The following is a 23,567-nucleotide window of genomic DNA, read 5'->3' as shown; positions in this document are numbered from 1 at the left end:
AAAGCAGTTTTCTTGCCCAGGATGGAGCTCCTAGGACCTCCACAAGGAGCGGGACTGCCTGCAAAAGCAGCTTACACTGAGGAAAGCTGTACTGAGAGATGAGAGGTGAGATGCCTAATGACACCACCTGAGCCCCTGGAATCGGCAGCACCTCAAGATCTATCCCTTGGCTTTTTGGTTGAGTGAAACTAATCCTTTTCCCCACCACCCCTCTTTTTAAAGTAATGTGGAATTGGCTGTCTATCACGAGCAACTTAAAAAATCCCTATTACCCAGCACCAGTCATGAAATTGACAGAGGAATAGGCAGGTCTGACGTATGGAGCAGAAGGGAAAAAGAGTAAAGGAAAAAAGCCCACTCAAATAAATATTGAATGAAATGCCACAGCAAATAAACCACTCAATAATTCCACTAGGAAATCCCATAGGAAGTTTTATTTTTACTTTCTAGTCCTTCAGCACTGGCTTAGGCTGGGCACGGTGGCTCACGTCTGTAATCCCAACACTTTGGGAGGCTGAGGTGGGTGGATCACCTGAGGTCAGGAGCTCGAGACCAGCCTGACCAACATGGTGAAACCCCATCTGTACTAAGAAAAAAAAACACACAAAAAACTAGTCAGGCATAGTGGCTGGTGCCACTTGGGAGGCTGAGGCAGGAGACTTGCTTGAACCTGGGAGTCAGAGGTTGCAGTGAGCCGAGACTGCACCATTGCACTGTACCCTGGGCAATAAGAGGGAAACTCCATCTCAAAAAAAAAAAAAAAAAAAAAAAAGAAAGAAAGAAAGAAATGACTTAACAGGACAAGCTCTTTAAAACAATACAAAAGTACCAAGTGCAAATATGTAAAAGATTAACAGCACTTAACAGTACTCAACAGTAACAGTGGAAACTATACCTTTAGACTTTTTTGAAAATACTCTTGGCCACAAAGTTACATTTGGACTCTATTTTCCAACTTGGAGAGGCCAAATGTTGCTGTTCTTTCTGATAAAAAGCAAATACCACAGAAGGGCTTGTTCTGTTTTGGATTTTTTTTTTTCATCTTGTTTCACATGAGTGAAAAAATTAACAGCTGCCCTCATTTCTGAAAACAAAAAACTATAAACAACCACTGTTGCTCCCAGTGGGACCGTTCGACATAAGCCCTGAGGCTTTGGGGTCAATGGGCTAGAGTCGAGAAGCCCAGGACCCTGCCAAGGTCAAGTCTGCATATTTGGGGCAGGGTGAGCTGTTGAACCATCGCATTTCTCTGCTGCTTCTTTACATGGGAGCCAACACAAAAACAACACAATCCCTAAATTGGCTGCTACAGGATCCTACAAATAAGTGAAAAAGTGAGAGGACACAGCCAAGGAGTGCTTGCTACCCAGCCCCCTTCTTCTGAGCCATAATCCCAAGGGGTGAGTATGATCCAGCAGTACTTGAAAAGAAGCCTGGCCTCTGAGGAGCCACTCATTCCTGGTAAAGCCCCTCGAAGTCTGCAGACTTCATGGCTGGCAGAAAGTCACCACTGGTGTTTTGCTGTGTCAGTGGTCTGTCGGAAAGTAAGAAGAGATGGTTAGCTCTAGGTCCTCGGTAAAGAGAAACATTAGAAGTGCGCATAGCTGAATATATGATGTTCTTTTTCCTGATTTATTTTTAGCTGCTTCTTGCAACCACACCAGGCCTATGCCCATTATACAGATGAAGAAACTGAGGGCACAGGAAGTTAAAATGACCAGGTTAGGAGTAGGGTTACAGCCCCTTTTCCATCTTCTAATTTGGATATTTATTATGTTTTTCTTAATTATCTGTGTCCTCACAACAACCCAGTGAGAATGGTAGATTGAGTAGCTATTTTGTCTATTTAACCAATGGACAAAATCTGAAATCAGAGAAGTCAAGCAGCCTGTTTCAAGACCACACAGCTAAAAAACATGCCAGGGCGGGGATTCAGACCATATCTTCTGATTTCAATTAGTTTCTTGACACCTTCCATGGAAAGAAGTTCGGGAGGAGGATCGTATTAGTCAATTCTCACGTTGCTAATAAAGACCTGAGACTGGGTAATTTATAAAGAAAAAGAGGTTCCATGGACTCACAATTCCACATGGCTGGGGAGGCCTCGCAATCATGGTGGAAGGCAAAGGAAGATCAGGGGCACTTCTTACATGGTGGCAGGCAAGAGAGCATGTGCAAGGGACATGCCCTTTATAAAACCATCAGATTTCATAAGCCTTATTCACTATCACAAGAACAGCAACCATGGGAAAAACCCACCCCATGATTCAATTACCTCCCACCAGGTCCCTCCCATGACATGCAGGGATTATAGGAGCTACAATTCAAGATGAAATTTGGGTGGGGACACAACCAAACCATATCGGGGGGAAAGGAAGAGAAACCAGTCTTCTTCAGTCCTTCTGACTGTCAGAAGGCTGTGAGAGAGGAAGTAGTGCTATTGATATTAACTCAATTGGATCCATGGTTTATCTTTGAATTTCAAAAAGCCTTGCCATAATTGACACCCCACTGTGGAAAACCACAGCACACGCCAGAGTTTGGCCGACCAGGAGATATTTCCCAAACCCTTCTCCTTACAAGTTTATGCTACAGAAGACGACACATCTGAACATTCCCAGCTTAGAGTGGGGATATGCTTTGGATGTTTGTCCCCTCCAAATCTCAAGTTGAAATGTGATCACCAGTGTTGGAGGTGGGGCTTGGTAGGGAGTATTTGGGTCTTGAGGGTGGATCCCTCATGAATAGCTTGGTGCCATCCTTGGGGAATGACTGAGTTCTTGCCCTGAGTTCATGCAAGATCCGGTTGTTTAAAAGAGTGTGGCACCTCCTTCCTCTCTCTCTTGGTCCTGCTCTCACCATGTGACACTGTCTCCCCTTCACCTTCCACCATGATAGGAAGCCTCCCTGGCCCTCACCAGAAGCAAATGTCAATACCACGTTTCCTGTATGGCCTGCAGAACCATAAGCCAAATAAACTTCTTTTCCTTGTAAATTACCCAATCTCAGATATTTCTTTAGAGCAATGCAAAAACAGACTAACACAAGTGGCCATCTGACAAAGTTTTAGTCAATGAAGTCTTTTGAAAGCATAGTGATGAGAGGTCCTGAGAAATATTTTACTCACATTGTAAAAAGGGTCAGATGCAATTTTTTTTCTCGTTTTATCCTGCCTTGAAGGTAGCTGGTGCACCTGGAGCTGCAGCAGCTATCTTGTGGCCATAAGGTAGGAAACCAATGGGCTAAGGATGGCAACACAGTAAGGCAAAAGGTGCCTGGTATGTTGATATCACACAGCAGCTGCACCAGCCCTGGGCTGTCTCTAGTTTTAAAAAAAAAGTTCCCCGTGTGTTTAAACTAGCATCTACTCTGGTTTTTCTCGTTATTTGCCACCTAAACCATTCCTCCCTCATAATAAAAAACTAAGAAGCCTTTCCTTTTCTTAGTAAAGATATAAGAAAGCTAGTTACGCTCAGGCTGGTTTGGAAGATTATGATATGGGACAGTGAATTTGATGGCTTTACAAATAAACACAGCCGCCCAGGGCCCCTTCTTCTCTCAAGATGCAGGCCCTGGGAGGTCTCGCTGTCTCCATAACAAAGCAGTGTGGTTTCGCCCTTCAGAGGCTAGCTGATCTACACAGGACGCAGGTCAGTGTATTTGATCTACATATTGTTTAGTTGATTTTCATATGTAAGGGAAACTTACAGTTTTGTTCCCTTTTTCTTTTCTTTTTAAAAAATTTAAGCTGTATATTATCTTTCATGTTTTAGGGCCAAAATTCCATTAAATCATGAAATAAATTGTATAGCTCCTCTCCCCCCCACTCCATGCTTTTGATCATTTAATGAGGGAGTTATCTTTTTTTTGAGTTATAAAGAATTCACTAATGCAGGCTGGGCGCGGTGGCTCACACCTATAATCCCAGCACCTTGGGAGGCTGAGGTGGGTGGATCACTTGAGCTCAGGAATTCGAGACCAGCCTGGCCAACATGGTGAAACCCCACCTCTACTAACAATACAAAAATTAGCCATGCATGGTGGTGCACACCTATAATCCCAGCTACTTGGGAGGCTGAGGCAGAAGAATTGCTTGAACCCAGAAGGGAGAGGTTGTAGTGAGCCAAGATCAAGCCATTGCGCTCCAGCCTGGGTGAGAGTGAGACTCGTCTCAAAAAAAAAAAAAAGAATTCGCTAATGCAGGGGTTTGCAGATGAAAACTATGTTCACAACAACATGACCTAATTACATGCCTTTTTCATTCACATTCTCTCACAAGGGAACAGTGCAATTTTTCAAAGTATATTTGGAAGATCTGCATGACTCAATGAACCAATATTCTCCCAATGACCAATGGGTAAAGTTACAAAATCATGCATGATAAAGATCAATTTGAAGTGTGAGATAGACCTGCAGATTTCCATAAAATAGAGTATAAAAATTTCACATTTTATCTAACCTTTAAAAAACTACCACTTATGGAGTTTTGGTGTACTATCATAGAATATCCACAATCGTTTAAAAAAGCTTTGCCTCCCTTTCCCAACCACACACTGAGTGATGCTGAGTCTTCTTCAGATACTTCAAACAGAACAACACAGTACAACAGAATGAATGCAGCCACACAAATGAGAAGCCAGCTGACAACTGTTAAGGCAGATATGAAAGAGATTTGTAAAATGTAAAACCATATCACTCACAACTTTCATTTTGTTTTGGAAAATACAGTTACTTTTCATTAAAATTTGTTGTTTATATCAACAGGTAATATTGCTCCTTTTAAATGAATAGATATTTTTAAAATTTATGTTATGATTTCTAATAGAATCATTATTTCAGAACAAGGAACACTGAGGAAGAAAATTTTAAAAAAAGAAATAATTTATTTTATTTTTTTTTTTGAGGCGGAGTCTCGCTCTGTCACCTGGACTGGAGTGCAGTGGCCGGATCTCAGCTCACTGCAAGCTCCGCCTCCCGGGTTTACGCCATTCTCCTGCCTCAGCCTCCTGAGTAGCTGGGACTACAGGCGCCCGCCACCTCGCCCGGCTAGATTTTTGTATTTTTTTTTTAGTAGAGATGGGGTTTCACCGTGTTAGTCAGGATGGTCTCGATCTCCTGACCTCGTGATCCACCCGTCTCGGCCTCCCAAAGTGCTGGGATTACAGGCTTGAGCCACCGCGCCCGGCCAGAAATAATTATTAATACTCTTTTTTTTTTTTTTTTTTCAGACAGAGTCTAGCTCTGTCACCCAGGTGGGAGTGCCGTGGTACAATCATAGCTCACTGCACCCCCAACCTCCCAGGCTCAGGCCATCCTCCCTCCTCAACCTCTTGAGTAGCTGGGACCGTAGGCATACACCACTATGCCCAGCTAATATTTAATTTGATTTAATGTAATTTATGTTATGTTTAATTTATTTTATTGTATATAGTTTTATGTCATGTTAGTTATTTATTTGATTTTATATTTCACCTCATTTCATTTGTTTTTTGAGATAGGGTCTTGCTCTGTTGCCCAGGCTGGAGTGCAGTGGTGTGATCACAGCTCACTGCAGCCTTGAACTCCTGGGCCCAAATGATCCTCCCATCTCAGCCTCCTGAGTAGCTGGGACTACAGGCATGCACCACCACACCTGGCTAAGTTTTGTATTTTTTTGTAGAGATGTGATCTTGCCATGTTGCCTAGGTTGGTCTTAAACTCCTGGCCTCAAGTGATCTTCCCTCCTTGGCCTCCCAAAGTGCTACTAATGCAATTAATTACATAAATAAAATCTCTTCGGAGGCCTCAATAATTTTTAAGAAGGTAAAAACGTGACCTGAGAACAAAAAGCTTAAGAACCTCTGCCCACGTGGAAACAATTGGTTGGCAGCAATAGGGGAGGATAGGGAGATCAGTACAAATCCTGGATTTCTTTTTCAATTTTTTCATTGATAAGTAGGGAGTCAGATTTTGCTACTTCCTGTGGCATAATTTTTAAGAACTTACCCTATTACGGCAGGGTTCAGAGACAGGGAGGAATTTTATTTCAGAAGCATCACCTTCAGTGTGCAAAATAGGCCAATATTTCTCCTTTCATGTCTTTTAAGACTGGGAGTGAGTCAGTGCCTCACGCCTGTAATCCCAGTTCATTGAGAGGCAAGCGGGGGAGGATTGCTTGAAGCCAGGAGTTTGAGAACAGCCTGGGCAACATAGCAAGACCCCATTTTATAAGTAAAATACAAATGAACAAACAAAAGACTAACAGCGATCAAAGCGATTTATGAAAAGGTGAATATGACTCCAGGGATATCAGTTAAGCAATCCTATAAGAGCCATCCTTGAGCAATTTTATATTACACCCACTTCACCCTTTATTTTTCAACATAGGAATAATAACAGGGTAACCTTTTGGTAAGGAGTTCAAGGGCTGTTTGGTAGAAAAACAAAACTCAGGATATCGGTTCTTATGGAACAGTGGTTGGCCAAATCCAGCAAGCTGCCCGTCTTTGTAAATAAACTTTCATTGGAACACAGCCATGCCCATTCATTTATTTCCTGGTCTGCGCTGCCTTCATGCTACAGCAACAGAGTTGACTAACTGCAACAGAGACTATATTACTTACTAAATACTTGCTATCTGGCCCTTTCCAGAAATTGCCAACTCCTGTTTTAGACAGTCACTCTGTATCCTGATTAAGAGGGCTTTGGAATTAACTGACCTGGATTTAAGTCCCTCCTGTGCTACTCTCAGCTTTAGGGACTTGGCTTAATTTTCCTTATAATAGAAAGGGGCTAAATTGTAAGGATGATATAAGATAAGGCCTGGAAAGTGTTTAAGAGAGTCCCTGGCACAGAGCAAGTGCTCACTAGCACTATCATCAACGTGGCAGGAGCTTAAATGAAGTATGATGAACTTGGGACTTAGATTCTAAAACCAACATACAGGACAAAAAGAAAGCATTAAAATAAATCTCCTTTGAAAATCCCTTAGGTGGGTGGCACATTATAGACAAACACAGAGTCTCCCAGGAAGGCCAACATAGCTGGTTTTTCCCTCCAGCATTTAAGTAGATCGCTGTTGTTTGACTCGAGGCCCCAGATGAAGTAGCTGGCATTGAAGAGCCATATTGTAGGAACAAAAATCTATATATTCAAACATGAGGCTCACACTTAGTTGGTGAGAAACTCACATTCTCAAGAGCAGAGGGGATCGACAGACTTTGGGGACAGAAGATTCACAGCTCCCATACTGTATCGCTTTGGGAGACAGACATGTCTGGTGGGTCATTTTTCTCCTGTGCCTCTCCGCCCCACCCCGCCAAAGAAAACCACCTAATTTGACATTTGTAAATTAAATGGACATCCTTTAAAAGGAATCAATAATACTGATAGAGTTGCTATGACAATGAAATGTGTATACCTGATGGAAAATGACAGCTATTGCTTTGTTTAAAATTCCATGGTAAGTTCCCACGTGATGCCTGGCATACACGGGGAACTACGAGAAACACCTGGGTCTTACAAGTTTCCTTCTGGACATCAACTAGGATTACGGTTTTATTTGTGAAAATCCCCTCAAGTGGCAAAGATTAAATTACTCAGCAGAGTGTGGTGGCTCACGCCTGTGGTCCCTGCACTTTGGGAGGCGGAGGCAGGAGGACTGCTTGAGCCCAGGAGTTAAGAGAACAGCCTGGGCAACATAGCCTGGGCAACACAGCAAGACCCTGTCTCTACAAAAAATAAAAAATATTAAAATTAGCCGGGCATGATGGCATGCACCTGCAGCCCCAGCTACTTGGGAGGCTCAGGCAGAAGAACTGCTTGAGCCTGGGAGGTTGAGGCTGCAGTGAGCTATGTTCATGCCACTGCACGCCAGCCTGAGTGACAGAGCGAGGCCTTGTCTCAAAGAAAAAAAAAAAAAAAAGTAGAAAGATTAAAAAAATAAATTATTCCATGGACATGTATTTACCTGGGAGAAAACCAGTAGTTGATGAGGCTGGAGACCACTACATAGGATGCTATCATCATCCCCGACATGACGAGTGACACGAAGCCCAAACCACAGAGGATGCAGAGCAGTGAGAGGCCACCCACAGCGATGACCAATCCTAGGAGGAGAACGTGGTTAGGAGAAGCGTTCATCTCAAACAGGCTGAAAACTGGCAGACCCCGGGGTCAGTGCGTTTAAAATAATGACAGGCTAACTCAGATTATTAAAGTAAGGAGATTTCCCGCAAAAACCCAGATTTTTTGGCATCACTTAAAAAAAAAGGAGGCGATATGGGCACCTGAGTGGGCATCGAACCATGGCAGCAACTGGCTGGCCCTCCCATTGCTTCCAGTCCCCATAGTTCCCAAACTGCATCGCACATGGGCTGCTTTGCTCATTTTGTCTTTTTTTTTATTTTCTTTTTTGAGACGGAGTCTTGCTCTGCCTCCCAGGCTGGAGTGCAGTGGCGCGATTTCAGCTCACTGCAACCTCCGCCTCCCAGGTTCAAGTGATTCCTGGCTTCAGCCTCCTGATGAGCTGGGATTACAGGTGCCCACCACCATGCCCAGCTAATTTTTGTGTTTTTAGAGGAGATGCAGTTTCACCATGTTGGCCAGGCTGGTCTTGAACTCCTGACCTCAAGTGATTCACCCGCTTCCCAAAGTGCTGAGATTACAGGCGTGAGCCACCGCAACCAGCCTGCTCATTTTGTCTTGCCCATAGGTGTTGGAGTTTGAGATCCCTTTATCCTCAAGGTCAAAGATGGACTTCCAAAGGGATCCCCCTGAGGAGTCAGCCAAGGCAGTACTGGGGGAGGTAAATTATCTCCAGTGTCTCAAACTGCATAATAAATGCCATTATTTACACTTACTTACAAGCTATAAGAATAAAGGTCATGCAGACTAAAGCAAAATCTAAATGCAGCTTTTGATGGCATCCTTGAAAATCCAGCCTGTCAACTATCACATTTTAATCTTAAGGTCTGATTGGTCATTTTTACGGAGCATTTTCAATGCCATTTTAATATACCATTCCCATTCTGAATGGGAATATTAATGAATTACCATCTAATACGTCCAAGGAAAATACATTTTTTCATAATGTGGGGCCTGTGGGAGGAAAAGAATAAAAGGTACAAGGAAAAGATCATGAAGAACAAATAACATGGCAAGTATCGTACGGCTGACATCCTTCCCTTTGCTTTGCGAGTGGCCAGTTAGCCCAGTACTCCTCCCACAGCCACAATGATGGTTTCAGGGAGGGACCCTGAAAAGGCTGGAAGGAAGGGAACATCAACAGATGTGCTGCCTTTTCATAAAGATTTCCAAAATTTTAGATCAGTGTTTTTCAAAGTGTGGCACCCACCACCTGCATCAGAATCAGGTGCATCAAGGAAGCTTGTAAAAAATTCAGATTTCTAAACCCCACTCCAGACCTACTAAAATAGCACTCTCTGGATGAGGCCTGGAAGTCTGCATTTTCTTTCTCTTTTTTCTTTTTTTTAAGAGACAGAGTCTTGCTCTGTTGCCCAGGCTGGTACGATCGTAGCTCACTACAGCCTCAACTGCCTGGGCTCAAGCGATCCTCTCACCTCAGCCTCCTGAGTAACTGGGACTACAGACTCACACCATTTCTTTCTTTCTCTTTCTCTCTTTCCTTCTTTCTTTCTCTTTCTTTCTTTTCTTTCTTTCTTTCTTTCTTTTTCTTTCTTTCTTTCTCTTTCTTTTCTTTTCTTTCTTTCTTTCCTTCCTTCTTTCTTTCCTCCTTTCTTTCTTTCTTTCTTTCCTTCTTTCTTTCCTCCTTCCCTTCTTTTCCTTTTTCCTTTCCCTCTCTTTCTCTCTCTCTTTCTTTTTTGAGACAAGGTCTCACTCTTGTCACCCAGGCTGGAATGCAATGGTGCAATCTCGGCTCACTGCAGCCTCCACCTCCCAGGCTCAAGTGATTCTACTGTCTCAGCCTCCCGAGTAGCTGGGATTACATGTGCCTGCCACCATGTCCAGCTAATTTTTTGTATTTTTAGTAGAGACTGGGTTTCACCACGTTGGCCAGGCTGGTCACGAACTCCTGACCTCAGGTGATCTGCCCTCCTCAGCCTCCCAAAGTGTTGGGATTACAGGCGTGAGTCACTGTGCCTGGCTTTTTTTTTTTTTTAAAGCGATAAGAGGGGAATCTTGCTATGTTGCCCAGAATGGTCTTGAACTCCTGGTCTCAAGAGATCCAAAGTCGATATTTTGATAAAGGAAGACTTATACACACTCAGAGCTGGGTGCAGTGGCTCACACCTGTAATCCCAGCACTTTGGAAGGCCGACGTGGGCAGATTACTTGAGGTCAGGAGTTCAAGACCATCCTGGCCAACATGGTGAAACCTCGTCTCTACCAAAAATACAAAAATTAGTCGGGCATGGTGGGGCATGCCTGTAATCCCAGCTACTTGGGAGGCTGAGGCAGGAGAATTGCTTGAACCTGGGAGGCAGAGGTTGCAGTGAGCTGAAATCATGCCACTGCATTCCAGGCTGGGCGACAGAGCGAGACTCCATCTAGAAAAACAAAAAGATTTAAATACACTCAGCTTCAAGAACCACTATTCTAGAGGCTTTGCACATGCTGTTTTCCTGTCCAAAAGGCCCTTCCTTGCCCACCCTGAGGCAAAGTTGTTATACATCTTTAAAGTCTTGTCTGCTGTAAAGCTTTGCATGGTACCACCAAAATGTAATGGCTCTCTCCTTTCTCTGTAAATTTCCTTTCTTATGGTACTCATTCATTCCTCCACCCATTCATTCATGCATTCACCCATCTATGCTTCAACATTTACTCAAAAACCACTCTGCCAGGCTGTATTTGGCTCATCCACTGACCATGCCTACTTTTTGCTTCAAGTGTAAACTGCTTTGTCCCTGGGGCAAATAAATAGCCCTGGGTGCTCTTAGCTCTGGGAAGCCATGGAATGGACCAGAAGTGATCACCTGACCCACTGGCCACCATCTCTATGGCCACTTGCCTGTGGTGTGTGATCTGATTTGAAAAGGCAAAGTGAGCCAATCAGATTTGCTTTCCCAGTCATTTGAACTTAGGAATACAGGGAGAAGTTGACTGTTGGTAGTGGAACTTCAGGAAAAAGGGTGAAGGTGGTCTCTGGTACCTAGCGAGGCATCTGGCATGCAGTAGGTACCCAGTAACTTACTGTGGAATGAACAGCCTCCCTGCTTAACAATAATAGCTAGCATTCATTGAGAAGCTACTCTGTGCCATGTATTGTGTATTGTGCTCAGGACTTCATGGAGCCATATGTTTCAATCTTCACAACAACCTTTTGAGATTGTATTATTACATCTCTATTTTACATATGAAGAATTTGAGGCCCAGAGAGGTAAACCACTTGCCCCAAATCACAGTGGTAGAGGTGGAATTTGAATGCAGACTCCAGAGTCCATGTTTTACCTACTCTGATAAGTTGCCTTGCTTGATGTGATTTTGACAAGAATGGCAGACAGCCAGGTGTGGTAGCTCACGCCCATAATCCCAGCACTTTGTCAGGCCGAGGTGGGAGGATCACTTGAGCCCAGGAGTTTGAGACCAGCCTGGGCAACATAACAAGACCCCACCTCTTAAAAAAATTTAAAAATGGCAGATGCCCCAAAAGTATTGTTCTCCCAATTGTGTTATTTTCCAAGGGGGTGAATGACAGAACAGGCTACCTTCCAGTATGATGACCCCCAGCAGAGCAGCCAGGGACGTAAGCATCACGATGAGCAGGAAGAATCCAACAGGAACAGCTGACATGACAATGAACACGATCAAGGTGAAGGCGAGAAATGGATGCCTGTCCAAGTACTGACCCACTGGAGACTTCATAAAGGCCGCCACCTGTGGGCAGAGGACGAAGAGCCGGGGTTAAGCACCACATCGGAACCCCAGGTTGAATGGATCTGCCTAAGCTGTGAGAATTACAACCAGAGGTCGTAAAGCCAGAAGGCTCATGCATTAAGAAGTCACTACAGGCCGGGAGCGGTGGCTCACGCCTGTAATCTCAACACTTTGGGAGGCCAAAGCGAGCGGATCATCTGAGGTCGGGAGTTCGAGACCAGCCTGACCAACACGGTGAAACCCCGTCTCTACTAAAAATACAAAATTAGTCAGGCATGGTGGTGTACGCCTGTAATCCTAGCTACTCGGGAGACTCAGGCGGGAGAATCGCTTAAACCCGGGAGGCGGAGGTTGTGGTGAGCCAAGGTCACACCATTGCACTCCATTGCACAGCCTGGGCAACAAGAGCGAAACTCCGTCTCAAAAAAAAAAAAAAAAAAGTCACTACAACAAGACTTCTCCCAAGACATGAGTCACCCAGGCAGCGATCTTAGGCAGCTGTGGGCAGGCGGCAAGTCTGAGGTCCCCACCCAAGGTCAAGTCTTGTGAAAGGAGGAAAGACCCAGTCATGGCTCTCCTGCCAAACACACACTCTTCAGAAGACCTCTTCGGCATATGGTGCATTGATGTAAGGTACATACCATCTGCCTCCAACTTTACAGCTGAGGTTCTCATAGTCGAAGACACTCAGACACAAACAGGCTTAGCTACTTGGATCACCTAGGAGCTTGTTAGAAATACAGAATCTGGCTGGGTGTGGTGGCTCACACCTGTAATCCCAGCATTTTGGGAAGTCAAGGAGGGAAGATCGCTTGAAGCCAGGAGTTTGAGACCAGCCTGGGCAACAGAGCAAGATTCCATCTCTATAAAAAATTTAAAAACTAGCTCGGCATAGCGGCACACACCCACAGTCCTAGCTACTTGGGAGGCTGAGGCGGGAGGATCACTCGAGCCCAGGAGTTTGAGGCTGCAGTGAACTACGGATTGCACCACTGCATTCCAGCCTGGGCAGCAGAGGGAGATCTTGTCTCCAGAAAAAGGGAAAAAAAAAGGAAATGCAGAATCTCAGGCCCTGATGAATCACACTCTGTCTTTTAAACAAGATTCCGCAGGTGTTGTACATACACATTAAAGTTTGAGAAGCAATGAACTAAAATCACTTGTCTAGAGTCGCACAGCCTCCAAGTGACAAAATCTCACCATTAAAAGCTAATCACTTGTCTATTATTAAACATTAAAAGCATTATCATTATTAAAAGCATTATTAAAGTGATTAGCATTAAAAGCTAATCACTTGCTTATTATTAAGCATTAAAAGTATTACTATTAAAAGCATTATTCTATTATAATTATAATATAATTATTATATTAGTTGTACATTATCTTAGTATTAGTTATCAATATTAATATAGCATTAATTACATATTACATTACAAATATAATATAAACATATTATATATTCTATATAATATGTATATAATTATAATATGTATATTATATTTCTATTACATTATTATAATTATTAAAAGCATTATTAAGCATGAAAAGCTAATCACCTCTCTATTATTAAGCATTAAAAGCTAAACACTTGTCTATACTTGTCTATTAAAAGCCAAGCTCAGCATTAAAAGCTAATCACTTGTCTATTATTAAGCATTAAAAGCTAATCCCTTTGTCTAGAGTCCTACAGCCTCCAAGTGGCAAAATCTCAGCAGTAAAAGCTAAGGCCTGGCCGGGCGCAGTGGCTCACACCTGTAATCCCAGCACTTTGGAAGGCGGAGGTAGGCCGATCACCTGAGGTCAGGAGTTCAAGAACAGCCCGGCTAACATGGTGAAACCCAGTCTCTTTTAAAAAACACAAAAATCAGCCAGGTGTGGTGGCCTGTGCCTGTAGTCCCAGCTACTCGGGAGGCTGAGGCACGAGAATCGCTTGAGCCTGGGAGGCGGAGGTTGCAGTGAGCCAAGATGGTGCCATTGCACTCCAGCCTGGGTGACAGAGTAAGTCTCTTTTTCTTTTTTTTGTTTGAGATGGAGTTTCACTCTTGTCGACCAGGCTGGAGTGCAATGGCACGATCTCGGCTCACTGCAACCTCCGCATCCCGGGTTCAAGCCATTCTCCCGCCTCAGCCTCCTGAGTAGCTGGAATTACGGGCTCCCCCACCATGCCCAGCTAATTTTTGTATTTTTAGTAAAGACAGGGTTTCACTGTATTGGCCAGGTTGTTCTTGAACTCCCGACCTCAGGTGATGTGCCTACCTCGGTCTCCCAAAGTGCTGGGATTACAGGCATGAGCCACCGTGCCTGGCCGCAAGTCTCCTTTTCCAAAAAAAAAAGCAAAGGGCTAAGGTCTTGGACTCAAAATGGCCAATGCTTGCAATAGCTGCCACATCAAGTAAAAATACTTTTATGTCATCAACCTGGTTACCATAGTTGGCCACAGAATGTGACTAATACAAGTTTACACTGTGTTAATAAATAGTTTATTTTCCTTCACCAGGCAAAAGGAATTTTGGATCTGACTAAACGGAGGGAGACTGCTTTAACACAGAGCTGGCCATAGGCAAATCCACAAAGATGGGTTTCCCCCTCTCCTCCTTAGGCTCCATGCCTTCTCTCTCCTCAGTACTGGCATTCTAGATCCTGTTCATTTGAAACGTACATAACCTTCCATCATAACTGGTCCTTCCTGAGCCTCATCCCTAGGGCCTTGCAGGCCAGCAGATGAAAAGAAGACATAATTCAGGTCCCCAAAACACATGTGCCGCCTAGGAAGAAGAGTTTACCCAAGTGATTTAAACAGTGGGATTTTCAGGGAGAGTTGGAAGGCAGGAGGGGTTTGTGGTTCATGCTGAAAGAGCTAAAGTACAAGCCGCATCCTGCTTAAATAGAAGAGGCCATGCCAAGAAGCCACAGCCGTAAGTCTTGGGCTTCAGCATGGTCTCCTAAGAATCACTCTCGAGGCATGGCCAATTTCACTTCCTGCCAGGCCACAGGACGGCATAATGCCCACTGACCTCACTGCCTCCTGCTACCCTACCATTCTGACAAAAGCCACCAAAGAGCGTGCTATTCCACTTCTCTAGCCAGAGATGACTGTAGCAGGAATCACCTCGGAGTTGGCACTGCCCAGCCTGGACACTTCATCACCAGAGTTCAGTGAGATCCTGCTGTGTTGGGGCAGCTGAAAGTGAGAGACAGGCAGAGGGGCTGTGGGAGCCACCACACAGAATGTGGGCTGGTCCCTTGCGCTGTCTCAGGTCCTGACTTCTTTCCAGTTCTAATCCATATGTATCCTTATTTGATGCTCCCTGTGTCACCTGAACCTTACAATAAAAAGAACCACAGTGGGGAGGAGCAGATGGGCTCTCCAGGAAAGGGAGGCAGCAGTGCACCAGTGAGTGTGCTGCGCCGCTGAGGGAAGGGCTGTGCAGTGGAAGGAGCTCGTGAGGCTGGGACACCAGGACACCAGGCTTGCTGGCTTACCCCTGGGCTGTCCATCACAGGCCACCTGTGCCATTCAGCACTTGGAATGCTCCTCCTGTGACTGATGGCCTGGATTTCCAATTTAATTTAATTAAAAATTTAAAGCTGAGACTTGATTCAGTTGTTGGAAAAGTTTTAAGTCTGTTTCAAATAGGTTGGGTATGCGAATCTATTTCACTGAATTGTAAGTTTTAAAAAATCTGAATAGAGATTAAATATTTCCAGTGAAAATTTGGCATTGGAATTGAGATGTGCTCTAAGTGTATAAAAAAAAATGCAAAAGATCTCATCAACTCTTTTTTATATTACCTGTTGAAATTATAGTGTTTTGGATATATTGTGCTAAATTAAGAATATATTATTAAAATTAATCTCTGGCCGGGAACAGTGGCTCACGCCTGTAATCCCAGCACTTTAGGAGGCCGAGGTGGGCAGATTACTTGAGATCTGGAGTTCAAGACCAGCCTGGTCAACATGGTGAAACCCCATTTCCAATAAAAATACAAACAAAATTAGTCAGGCAGAGTGATGCATGTCTGTAATCCCAGCTACTTGGGAGGCTGAGGCGGGAGAATCACTTGAACCCGGGAGTTGGAGGATGCAGTGAGCCAAGACTGCACCACTGCACTACAGCCTGGGCGACAGAGCGAGACTCCATCTCAAGATAGATAGATAGATAAATAAATTAATTAATTAATCTCATTTGTTTCTTTTTATGTTTTTTAATGTAACTATTAAAAACTTAAAATTATATATGTGGCTTACATAATATTTCTGCCAGACAGCACTCATTTAAATTTCATCTAGGGAAAAAAAAACGGGAACAAACTGCTGTCATTTGAGCAGAACTATGACATGATTAAAGGAATGATTTAAGAAATATGAACCTAGCAATCATGTGCAAGAAGCAGGGAGAAAGATTTACAGGAAATCAGGCAAGATATACTGATGGTCAAGTCCAGGCTGACGGCACAGAGGGAAGCAGAGGGGGAGGAGGAGATAGGTGTGAAAGTGGAATGACAAAAGAAGGAATACACAGGACTTAGGGACAGTTTGGCACAGGGATATAAAAGGAAACAGGCAAGACTGTTCTACTTCAGTCCTTAAGGAATCCACCTTTTTCTTAGCCTTTTTTTTTTTTTTTTTTTTGAGATGGAGTTTCGCGCTGTTGTCCAGGCTGGGTGCAATGGCACGATCTCAGCTCACCGCAACTTCCGCTTCTGGAACTTCCAGGTTCAGGCGATTTCCAGCTAATATTTGTATTTTTTAGTAGAGACGGGGTTTCACCATGTTGGCCAGGCTGGTCTCGAACTCCTGACCTCAAGTGATCTGCCCATCTTGGCCTCCCGAAGTGCTAGGATTACAGGCATCAGCCACCACGCCCTGCCATTCTTAGTCTTTTCTGAGTCTGGGCTCTATAATCAAAGAGAAAGTAATTCGGATATGCAAAGAGACCAAGATTCAGACGATTAAACCCAGCAATTGTCTTTTCCCAAGAAGTACAGCTGAGCTCCAGCCAGTCTGTCCCAGGAGGGGTGGACACGGTTCAACCACACCTAATAATAACAGAGAATATTTATTAAACACTCAGGTGCCAGGCACTGCTTTAAGCGCCTCCCGTGTTATTTCCTCATTTATTTCTTCCTACAATGCTACGAGGTAGGTAAAAAAGAACGACCTAACACTATTTAAACTCAGGGGAGTAGAACATAGCAATTAACATTTCATTCTCATGGCAACAGAGGGGGATGCGATGGAAAGGTGGAAAGTGGGAGAAGCTATTATTCAGTAACATGCACTGTGATTTTCCATCACCAGCCTGGAGGTAGACACAGGTTATCCAATCTAGACTCTACAAGTACAGTGCAGCACTGCAGAGCAGAGGAAGGCCAGGCCAAGACAGACTGACAAAATTACATGCCAGGCTCTGTGCTAAAGCCTCAAACAGCATCTCAGCTAATCTTCATAACAAACCTCTGAGCCTGGCATTGCTCATTTTAGAAAAGAGAAGATGGTAGCTGGGCGTGGTGGCTCACTTCTGTAATCCCAGCATTTCAGGAGGCCAAGGCAGGAGGACTGCTTGAGGCCAAGAGTTTGAGACCAGCCTCAAGGACCAGTGAGAGACCTTGTCTCTCCAAAAAATATAATAAAACGTTAGCTGAGTATGCTGGTATGCACCTGTAGTCCCAGCTACTCAGGAGGCTGAGGCTGGAGAGTTGCTTGAGACCAGGAGTTCGAGGCTACAGTAAGCCATGATCGCAGCACTGTACTCCAGCCTGGAAGACAGAGCAAGACTCTGTCTCAATAAAAAATAAATAAATAATTTTTAAAAAGGTGATGGAAATTCAGTGAGCCTAAGTGACTTGCCCAAGGTCAGACAAAGGCAGTGGGCTTCTAAAGTAGGGACAATGTGGCCAGTATTTGAGAAAATGAAAGCTCCACCTGGGATGATTCAGGAGCCAGGCAAATTCCCTGGTAGGAGAATGTAAAAAACAATCAACGATTCATTATCTTTTCCTACCAGGAGAAGGGTGAAGGGTCAGGACCATCTAAAACCACTGGTGGCCAGGTGCAGTGGCTCACGCCTATAATCCCAGCACTTTGGGAGGCCGAAGTGGGTGGATTGCCTGAGGTCAGGAACTGGAGACCAGCCTGGCCAATATGGTGAGAAACCTGTCTCTACTAAAAATCCAAAAAAAAAAAAAAAAAAAAACCAGGTGAACATGACTATTACCTAAGTTCAGGCAGGGCCAGGGTGAATGCCTAGTGCAGTGCTTGGCATACAGTCAGTGCCAAGAAATATGCAGTCAATCCTTGTTACTCACAATTCCATATTTGTAAATTTGCCTCCTCACGAAAATTTATTTATAACCTCAAAATGAATACTGGCAGTGTTTTTTGTTTTGTTTGTTTGTTTGTTTTTTGAGACGGAGTCTCGCTCTGTCACCCAGGCTGGAGTGCAGTGGCGCGATCTTGGCTCAATGCAAGCTCCGCCTCCCAGGTTCACGCCATTCTCCTGCCTCAGCCTCCCAAGTAACTGGGACTACAGGCATCCGCCACCACACCTGGCTAATTTTTTGTATTTTTAGTAGAGACGGGGTTTCACCGTGTTAGCCAGGATGGTCTTGATCTCCTGACCTTGTGATCCACCCACCTCAGCCTCCCAAAGTGCTGGGATTACAGGCGTGAGCCACCGCGCCCGGCCTGTTTTGTTCTGATTGAGACAGAGTCTTGCTGTCACCCTGCTGAAGTACAGTGGTGTGATCTTGGCTCCCTTCAACCTTCACCCCCTGGGTTCAAGCGATTCTTGTGCCTCAGCCTCCCACGAGGCTAGGATTACAGGCACATGCCACCATACCCAGCTAATTTTTGTATTTTTAGTAGAGAAGGGGTTTCATCATGTTGGCCAGGCTTGTCTTGAACTTCTGGCTCAAGGGATCCACCTGCCTCGGTGTCCCAAAGTGCTGGGATTACAGGCGTGAACCACCGCGCTTGGCCCACACTGCTTTTGGGGTCATTAGTGGACATGTCCACAACAGCAAAAGACGGAGTCACCTACCATGTACATTCCCAGCTGAGGTCAAGCAAGGTGACACTGAGCCTTCCTGTTTCGTCCTTTAAACGAGTGTCATAGTGGTCTATTTAGTGCCACGTTTATGCTTTAAGTTGGTGATTTTACCGTTGAAAATGGTCCCCAAGTGTAGTGCTGAAGTGTTCTCTAGCATTTCTAAGCATGAGAAGGCTGTGATGTGTCTTATGGAGAAAATACACGTTGTGTGATTAGCTTTGTTTAAGATGTGAGTCACAGTACCATTGTTGGCCCTGTTGGATCATTCAATGTTAATGATCAACAATATATACTAACATGTCTTTAAACAGAAATACACAGAAAACGAGGTTATGTACTGATCACTTGACAAAAATGGTGTGACAGAGGCCCACAGCAACCGAATCCTGTATTTCCCCGAGGAGCGATGGTTTGGTATGTGCTAATTCAATGTCTGCAGTAACTTTATAGAACATAACTACCATGGTTAATGAGAATCAGCTGTAAATGTGGAACAGCAGGAGGACCCTTCTTACTGAGCTAACTTTTAATAACAAGAGTCCCCGCCAGCTGGCAAGAAAGCTGCTTGTCCAATTTAAAAATAGCTTGGTAAATCCACAAAGAGTGCCAGATAAATTCTGGAGCAAGTCCAGAATTTATTGTTGTAGACTGCAAAGAAGCATCTCTTCAAGTAGCTCCGCTGCGCTATCCAATACAAACAACAAAAATACATCACAAAACAGTTCATTTTGTTACATATACATATGTATTTTTATAGGTATATTACATAGAAAAAAGGTCTAGAATGACATACAGAATGTTAACAGTATTATCTCTGAAAGCTCTTTTCCCTGACAAAATGCTGAAAGACATATAGAAGAAAGCAACAAGGATAAATATGCAAGAAAACAACCTACTATCTTAAGTCCCATTGCCACTGAGTGGCTACTGAATACCTAAAAAGTGGCTAACTCGAATTGAAATGTACTAGAAGTGTAAAACACACACGGGGTTTCAAAGAGGGAGTACGAAAAAGAAGGTACAATGTCTCAAGAACCTTTTTTCATTAATAATTTTGTATAAATAATTACATGTTGAAATATTTTTGATATCTTAGGTTAAATAAAAACATTATTAAAAATAATTTTTTTTTGGGAGACGGAGTCTCACTCTGTCACCCAGGCTGGAGTGCAGTGGCACAATCTCGGCTCACTGCAATCTCCGCCTCCCGGGTTCAAGTGATTCTCCTGCCTCAGCCTCCTGAGTAGCTGGGACTACAGGTGCTCACCATCACTCCTGCTGATTTTTGTATTTTTAATAGAGACAGGGTTTTACCATGTTGGCCAGGCTAGTCTCGAACTTCTGATCTCAAGTGATCTGGCCACCTCAGCCTCCCAAAGTGTGAGGATCACAGGCGGGAGCCACCGTGCCCAACCAAAATTAATTTTACCTATTTCTTTTTACTTCTTAAATGTGGCTACTAGAAAAATTTTAAATTACATATGTGGCTCACGTCATATTTCTATTGGAGCTGGATTCCTAGTGGAACACTGAACTCAAATCTAAAGTAGGCTTTTGTCTCTCATTTTCAGGGTAACAGATAGGGCAAAAATCACAACAAAACCAAACAAACAAACAAAAAGGATAGTATCTGTGGCACAGAGTTCTTTATCCAGCTAAAGAACTGCATTTGCCATTAGTGGCAAATGACTCAATTTTGGCTTAAGAGATGTAATTGGAAGTGTTGTGTGTGACTCCCAGGAAGTCTCCTTAAATTGGAGGTGGCTTGTACATCTCTTTTCCCCCTCTCCTCAAATCCTGTTGCCTGGAACATGGATACAATGGCTGATGCTCTTGAGTCATCGCAGACAAGGAGTTTGAAGGTCACAACATAGACATGGCAGGGTGGTAAGCCAGAAAGATTCTTGACTTACCTCCAAATTTTTTCTACTGGAGAAAGAAATAACTTTCTATCTTGTTTACGCTAGTGTTATATTGGGATTTTCCATTATACACAGTGATTGGAAACTGACCTTTGAATTATTCTGGAAGGAGTCTATCAGCAGAGACAGCTTCTTCTGCAGTTCTTGTAAGTTTCTTGAGATACTCCGGAGCTCCTCTTTTGCCATTCTGAAGCTCACTTCAATCTCTTTGGGGATGAATTCTTCTACCAGTAAATTCTCCAGCCCACGGTCCAATCTCTCATGTCGTCCTGTCTCTTGCTGTTACCAGAGGAAACAAAAGCTGTTAGTGGTCTTCATCCAACTGGTTCCACGAGAGCTTCTACCATCCTCATACCTTGATGGCGGGCATGCAGATGGAGGGTAACCTGGCAATATTCACAACAATTTCAGATCGCATACACTTCAATCCAGGAATTTATCTTCCATGAACATGATGGAAATAATCCAACAGGTATCTCAAAATGTACTAAAAGGCCATGTATTTCCTCCGTTTATAACATGTAATGACCAGCAAAACATTGGAAATGAGCTAACTGTATTTCCATTAGGAGAAAATGGGTTAAATAATTATAAATTCAGTCATTAAAATGATAGCGTGACTGTTTCGTGATGTGAAAAGATGTTTATGATACTTTAAAAAAAGATAATGTTAACAGTATTATCTCTGACAGCTTATGTTTATTTTTAGGTTGACAAAATGCTGAAAATACACAGAAAGCAAGAAAGCTGAATACACTATTTCAAATCTCATTTCCTTTTATTTTCCCTCGAAAGCTTTCCTTGTACAATGACAGCCTTGGCCTATTTCTCTTCTTCATTGCTGTGCAGGTTGGCTCCCAATTCCATCATTCCATACATCATCATCTATTTACTTGCAGGTAAGTCTATCCCCACTTAGGAGAGCTGCGCCTTGGGGGCAGACAATAATTATACCCTAACTAAACTGCTTGGAATTTTGAGGGGGTGTCCCAATCTCACACAATTTTTACTTATTTTTAATAAAGGCAATTGGTTAAATTGGATATATTTTTTAACCCTTGTTGAGGTTTCAAATATAAAAAAAAAGTCATTCTTATTTTATATTTTCCAGAACTGGCTGGACACAGATATGTTTTCCATTTCTCCTTTTAAACTGACCTCCTGACCTACAGTACAAATGCTTAAAAGATTCTGTCCACGTGGCCAAAATTAATTGAGAGATCACCACGTTTATTTATCATATTGAATATCCCATGTGCTAATTGCGTTACAGGGGGTAATTTTATCTACTACTAAGTTGTACAGGGTCTCCTATATAAATTAAAGTGCATTTTAATCATCCCAGCTAGACATTCTCTGCTACTTCCCTTGTGTAAAACAAGAAACCCTTTGGAGGCAGAAGTTGAGGAGGGGACTAATCCCACGACCCCACATTCTCTCTCTGAAGCTGCCTCTGGCGTACATCTTGAACTCGGGATGTTCCCAGAACTCAGTTCGCGTAATCTCATCTCTGCAGCAAGCTGAAACAAGCCCAGTTCCCCCTACAGGTCTCCTTTGGCCTGGGAGCCTCAAGTGCCACCCAGACCGGTTTGGGGAGTCCGATGGGAGTGTGGGGAGAATGCCATCGGCCACAGCCTTCAAATGCGTCTACCTGGCCACCAATTCCCAGATCCCCTGGTCACTCACTCCTCGGAGGGGCCTCCCCAGCCACAGAGGTGTCTCCCGAGAAGGGAAAGCGTGGACCCGGCGCGGCCAAGGAGTGCCCCGCCTTCTTCACGCCTGGGGGACTGGGCCAGGCCAACACCAGCCAACCCTCTCCCCTTCCAAGGCTCCAAATAAATCTCCAGGAGCAAACGGCTACCTCGAAAGTTCCATCTGGGAGGAGGGGTCACATCTCTGGTTGGGGGATGGGAGCTGCAGGGCTCCTCGAGCTTATGCTGGCCGCCCCTCCCCATCTGGGCTCAGCCTTTCAGCCTTCAAAAGTCAGGGAGACCCAAGGAGAGGAGGAAAGGAGTGAAGCGAAGGTGGAGAGGGGTTCCGCGTCCCAGAAGGCACAGAGGCTGAATAATGGGAACTAAGAGGGGCGTCGAGTACTTTGTTATTAATTTGGGGGTAGAGAAGCCCCCTTTGATACTTGCAGATCTCTCTGCAGTGACGGGGAAGGGGACCTCGGTGGAGAAGAGGGGCTGGATGGTGAGGAGGGCGCCCGTTTTCAATAATCCTTGGGAGGTTTGCCTCGACGTCTTCCCCAGGTTCCCCAGAAAGGGGCACAGTCTCGGTGTGTGGTGGTGCTAGCTACCATTTTACCTAATCTAGTAGTGTGTGTGTGTTGGGGGGTGGCGGGGTGAATGTGCTTTGAGGGGTGGGGAGGAATTGTGTCTCCTCGTGCGCTCCCAGCCCCGTCCCGGTGACTCACAGGCAGGAGACGCCCCTTATACTAACCCCGGCGCAGAAAGCTACGGGGCGTGGGACCCCGATTGAGCGCTCACGCCGTCGCCTCCGCGCTCCTCCGCTGTCCCCGCCCGGCGAGGGGGGGTCTAGCCACCCGGGGCACCCGGACCACCACCCCCAAGCTCCGAGCTCTCACCTGCTCCTGGCGGCCGAACAGCCCCCACCGCGTTTGCAGGCGGAGCGAAGAGAGACAGGAGGAGGAGCAAGAGGAGGAAGGAAAGAGCGTCCCGGGAGGGAAGCCAGAGCCGCCTGCCTCCGCCCCTTGGCCCGGGCACCGCCCCTCGGCTCTGCTCCGCTGGGCTCGCCCC

General features: G+C 44.6%; 2 protein-coding genes across 7 annotated transcripts in view; one reads left to right on the top strand and one right to left on the bottom strand.

Annotated features, from left to right (window-relative positions):
• Window positions 1-406: 406 nt before the first annotated feature.
• Window positions 407-23,567, bottom strand: TMEM159 (transmembrane protein 159). Of its 6 annotated transcripts, XM_011931890.1 has the most exons (7): window positions 23,396-23,426; window positions 21,164-21,194; window positions 20,899-21,087; window positions 14,945-15,016; window positions 11,667-11,835; window positions 7,949-8,087; window positions 407-1,534 (listed from the first exon to the last, which is right to left on the bottom strand). In XM_011931890.1, exons 2-7 carry the CDS (start codon window positions 21,176-21,178, stop codon window positions 1,453-1,455), a joined length of 666 nt encoding a protein of 221 aa, XP_011787280.1. In that variant the 5' UTR covers window positions 21,179-21,194; window positions 23,396-23,426; the 3' UTR covers window positions 407-1,452. The 6 variants fall into 6 exon arrangements, with proteins under 6 accessions (XP_011787280.1, XP_011787281.1, XP_011787282.1 ...); XM_011931891.1 differs by lacking the exon at window positions 14,945-15,016 and having other exon boundaries at window positions 23,396-23,561; XM_011931892.1 differs by lacking the exon at window positions 21,164-21,194 and having other exon boundaries at window positions 23,396-23,561.
• Window positions 22,716-23,567, top strand: part of DNAH3 (dynein, axonemal, heavy chain 3) — a 235,401-nt gene continuing 234,549 nt past the window's right edge. The window contains 1 exon segment of the mRNA XM_011931963.1: window positions 22,716-22,832. Within this exon segment, the coding sequence (XP_011787353.1) occupies window positions 22,716-22,832 (117 nt within the window).

Source organism: Colobus angolensis, unplaced genomic scaffold, assembly GCF_000951035.1.
Source record: "Colobus angolensis palliatus isolate OR3802 unplaced genomic scaffold, Cang.pa_1.0 Scaffold92, whole genome shotgun sequence".
Classification (NCBI taxonomy): domain Eukaryota; kingdom Metazoa; phylum Chordata; class Mammalia; order Primates; family Cercopithecidae; genus Colobus; species Colobus angolensis.
Note: the sequence above shows the minus strand (reverse complement) of the source record. Positions and strands in the feature narration are given on the sequence as shown.